General features: G+C 36.3%; 1 protein-coding gene across 1 annotated transcript in view; it reads right to left on the reverse strand.

Annotated features, from left to right (window-relative positions):
- Window positions 1-798: 798 nt before the first annotated feature.
- Window positions 799-3691, reverse strand: part of LOC107576983 (cadherin-2B-like) — a gene marked incomplete at its 3' end in the record, with an annotated part of 3127 nt that continues 234 nt past the window's right edge. Inside the window, exons 2-4 of the mRNA XM_016263103.1 lie at window positions 3273-3395; window positions 2782-2937; window positions 799-937 (exon numbers count right to left, since the gene is read on the reverse strand). Of these exons, the coding sequence (XP_016118589.1) occupies window positions 799-937; window positions 2782-2937; window positions 3273-3395 (418 nt within the window). The remainder of the gene's footprint in view (window positions 938-2781; window positions 2938-3272; window positions 3396-3691) is intronic.

The following is a 3691-nucleotide window of genomic DNA, read 5'->3' on the forward strand; positions in this document are numbered from 1 at the left end:
ACAAAACCAGTCATAAGAGTCAATTTTATGAAATTGTGTGATTTATACATAATCTGAAAGCTGAATAAATAATCTTTCCACTGATGTATGGTTTGTTAGGATATGACAATATTTGGCCGAGATACAACTATTTGACAATCTGGAATCTGAGGGTGCATAAAAATCGAAATATTGAGAAAATCATCTTTAAAGTTGCTCAAATGAAGTTCTTAGCAATGCATATTACTAATCAAAAATTAAGTTTTGATATATTTACGGTAGGAAATTTACAACATATCTTCATGGAACATGATCTTTACTTAATATCCTAATGATTTTGGCATAAAAGAAAAATAGATAATTGTGACCCATACAATGTATTGTTGGTTATTGCTACAAATATACCCCAGCGACTTAAGACTAATTTTGTGCTCCAGGGTCACATATTTTCATTTCAACCCAGGCTCATTGGAAACACGTGCCTGTGGTGACGTTTCTGCAACACCTTACTGCATGTTTCGCAGCAGTTTCAAAGTGAAATGTGAGTGGCTTTAAAACGCACGTTCAATATGTGACCGTGGCAAGTTGATAACATGTATTGCTGTGTTTTTATTACGTTGCTTCATATACAGTACAGTTCTGCGGCAGTTCAGAATTGAAATGTTCAGGGAGTGTCGCTAAAGGTTAATGCTTTATTGTGTTGGAAATATCCCCTACACCAAAGTTTTGCAGAAATATAGGTGGAGGCACATGTTTGCAATGAGCCTGGATAGGCTAATTTCATGATTGTCTCAGAAGTATGATGCATGATGGCAGTACCTATTGCGCTCCGCTCATAAACAGCTCCGGTTGTCAGGTTAAACACAGGAGCATTATCGTTCTCATCCTCCACCACGATTCTCAAATCAATATCTTTCTCAGCATGACTGCCATTCAGAAACCTGGCCACCCCTCGGAGCTGGAACACAGAAAAAATCACCAGACATCTCATAAATTACATATAAGTCATAACAGTCATTTACTGCTTTCAGTATAAATTCTTAAAGTCACAGCATAGATTTATATATTTTTATTATTTAATCTGTATTTTATGCATTCATATTTCCCCTCCCTCATCCTTCTCTCATAACCCTTCATTTTCTCCTCCACTGTATTCAAGGACAACAACGCAATACAAAGTACATCAAACACACGCTCAATTAAACACAAATGGGAAATAACTAAGTATTCCTGATAGAGAGGAAAGGCCAGGCTGTGCTAGAAATATCATGAAACCCTGCCTTTTCAGTTAACTATGTCCGAACTCCTCTGTACGACTCAGGAGATGCTGTTTCTCTGCACGGTCTAAGCATTGAACTCTGATCAACAAGCACAAACTCTCGCTATGCATTCATATAAGCTTGCTACACTCAAAGTATGATAAGTCATTTGTTGTCTAGTGATGGTCATGTTCATGCAAGCCTGATCTATGCAGGTTATATGCAAATCAACCGACATTTACCTCATGGCTTACGAAACATTCTGGCTAAAACAATAGTATGATAAGTTATTTGTTGTCTAGTGATGGTCATGTTCATGCAAGCCTGATCTATGTAGGTTATATGCAAATCAACCGACATTTACCTCATGGCTTACGAAACATTCTGGCTACAACAATTTAGAATTTCATCACTTGCTGAATAATACCAACCTTTTTTTTCTGCCGTTTTTTTTTTCCATCAATAATTAAACATTGCGTTATCAGAGTTGGTGTTTTGGTTGGTGTTCAGACACTTGCACTTGATTTCTGAAAATCATACTCAAATGGAATGACGGAGATCTGTGTTTTGTCCATCATTAGAACGGCCGCATCTGATGCAGTTAATTAATCGCATAATGTTTTCATCAGTCCGCAGGTTATGAAGTTTATTGTCGCTATATGGGCGCTCAGTTTCTCTTGTTGTTTAACACATTTGGCCAAAATCTCACAATATAAAAGACGAACCGCTATACACAGGATATTTATAACGTACAAAAGTGTATTGGCTACAACTAAAGTTAGACGGCAAATGCTAAGACTCTTCAGAATGAGAGTTCAAACAGCTGATAAAACATCACAATAACCACTCCAGTCCATCAGTTACAGTCTTGTGAAGCGAAAAGCTGTGTGTTTGTAAGAAATCCATCAGTAAGATGTTTTTAAATCACTGCTTCTGGTTAAAATCCGAGGCCATATTCAATAATAACACTTTGAAAAGATCAATCTTAATTAAGATCAAGCACCGTTTATAAGCAAAAACAGTCTAAAACAGCCCTAAACAAATATGTGGGAGAATGTTTAACTGATGGACTGGAGTGGATTATTGTGATGTTTTAATCAGCTGTTTGGACTATTCCTTTAACACATGCCATGTTTCTAAATCCACTGAGATTTCTGGTTTTAACATTTTATTCAAAATTTTGAGAAAATGTAATTTCAAAGTTATTAATGAATCATGATTCCTCTGTGAAAACAAACACATGCACACCAACTCAATGACACTGCCTCTATGTAAGCATGTGCTATGGCTAAGAAAACACAAGTTTCGGGGGTTTTAGTGCGAGCTGCACCTCATTTAGTAATCGAGTCATTCAGGCAGAATGTATGACATTCATCACTTCATGACAATCCCAAATCCAGCTCTCCTGTGAAAAGTTGCTGCTAGATGCTATCTCGAGTTCTTACCGACTCATCAGTATACTTTTATAGGTTAGTCAGGGTGGGACAGACACCCATGCAATAAATGTTTATAATCGTGTGTAAAAGATGAAAGAGCTGCTCACATAATAAACGGGAGTTTTCTCTCTGTCTAACACTCCGTGGATCTTGACCAAGCCAGTCTCTCTATTAACAGTGAACAAGTGAATGGGTGGCTGGTCAGCACCAGATCCAGTCAGTGAATATCGTATACTCGTCCTGGTCTCCTCATCTGAACGGATCTGCAAACAAATGCATTTAATACAGTTTAAAAAGTAGCATGTTAAACCAATTTTTTTTTACCATGCAGTGTTACGTAACTAGAGTTTATTCATACTAGTCAATGATGATCCATCGCAGAACATCGGAAAAAGTGCTTAACATTTTTCAATCTGGAGAGATTTTACAAAATACCACCTTATTTGCTCTATTTATTAATTTGCAGTTCAACTGTTCATCAAAACATCACTCACTGATGTTTGGAAAGGTACTGTTGCATGTAAAATATTATTAATAATAATAACAGTATTGAAAAAAAATAATTAAAAAAGTTTTTGTATAAAAACAAAGATCTTACTTTGGCTATGTATTCCCGATTCGTATAATTGACATTTTCCCTCACATTGTGTGGTGGGATAATCCACTCTCTCTTCTGTCTGATTTTCTTCTGTTGTCCTTCAGACGCTGAAGTGTTCAGTATCTACAACAAACACAAAAGCACATGTGTCCATTCCAACTAAATAATGTGATAAACTAAAACTGGAGAGCAGTAAAACAGGTTATATAACATTCATGCAATATGACTAATTTACAGCTTGATTGCACGATGCAAAATAAAAATATTCTGCACACAAGACCATAATAACCACGACTTTCCTCCATAAATCCAGTTTCAGGTGTATGCTCTCAAATGATACTGTTACAAGTATACTTATTAAAAAAAGTATTATTTCAGTGTTTTCGCTCACCGCCAGAATCAGCGCTACGAACAGTATA

This window comes from Sinocyclocheilus grahami, unplaced genomic scaffold (assembly GCF_001515645.1).
Source record: "Sinocyclocheilus grahami isolate Dianchi unplaced genomic scaffold, SAMN03320097.WGS_v1.1 scaffold4781.1, whole genome shotgun sequence".
Taxonomy (NCBI): Eukaryota; Metazoa; Chordata; class Actinopteri; order Cypriniformes; family Cyprinidae; genus Sinocyclocheilus; species Sinocyclocheilus grahami.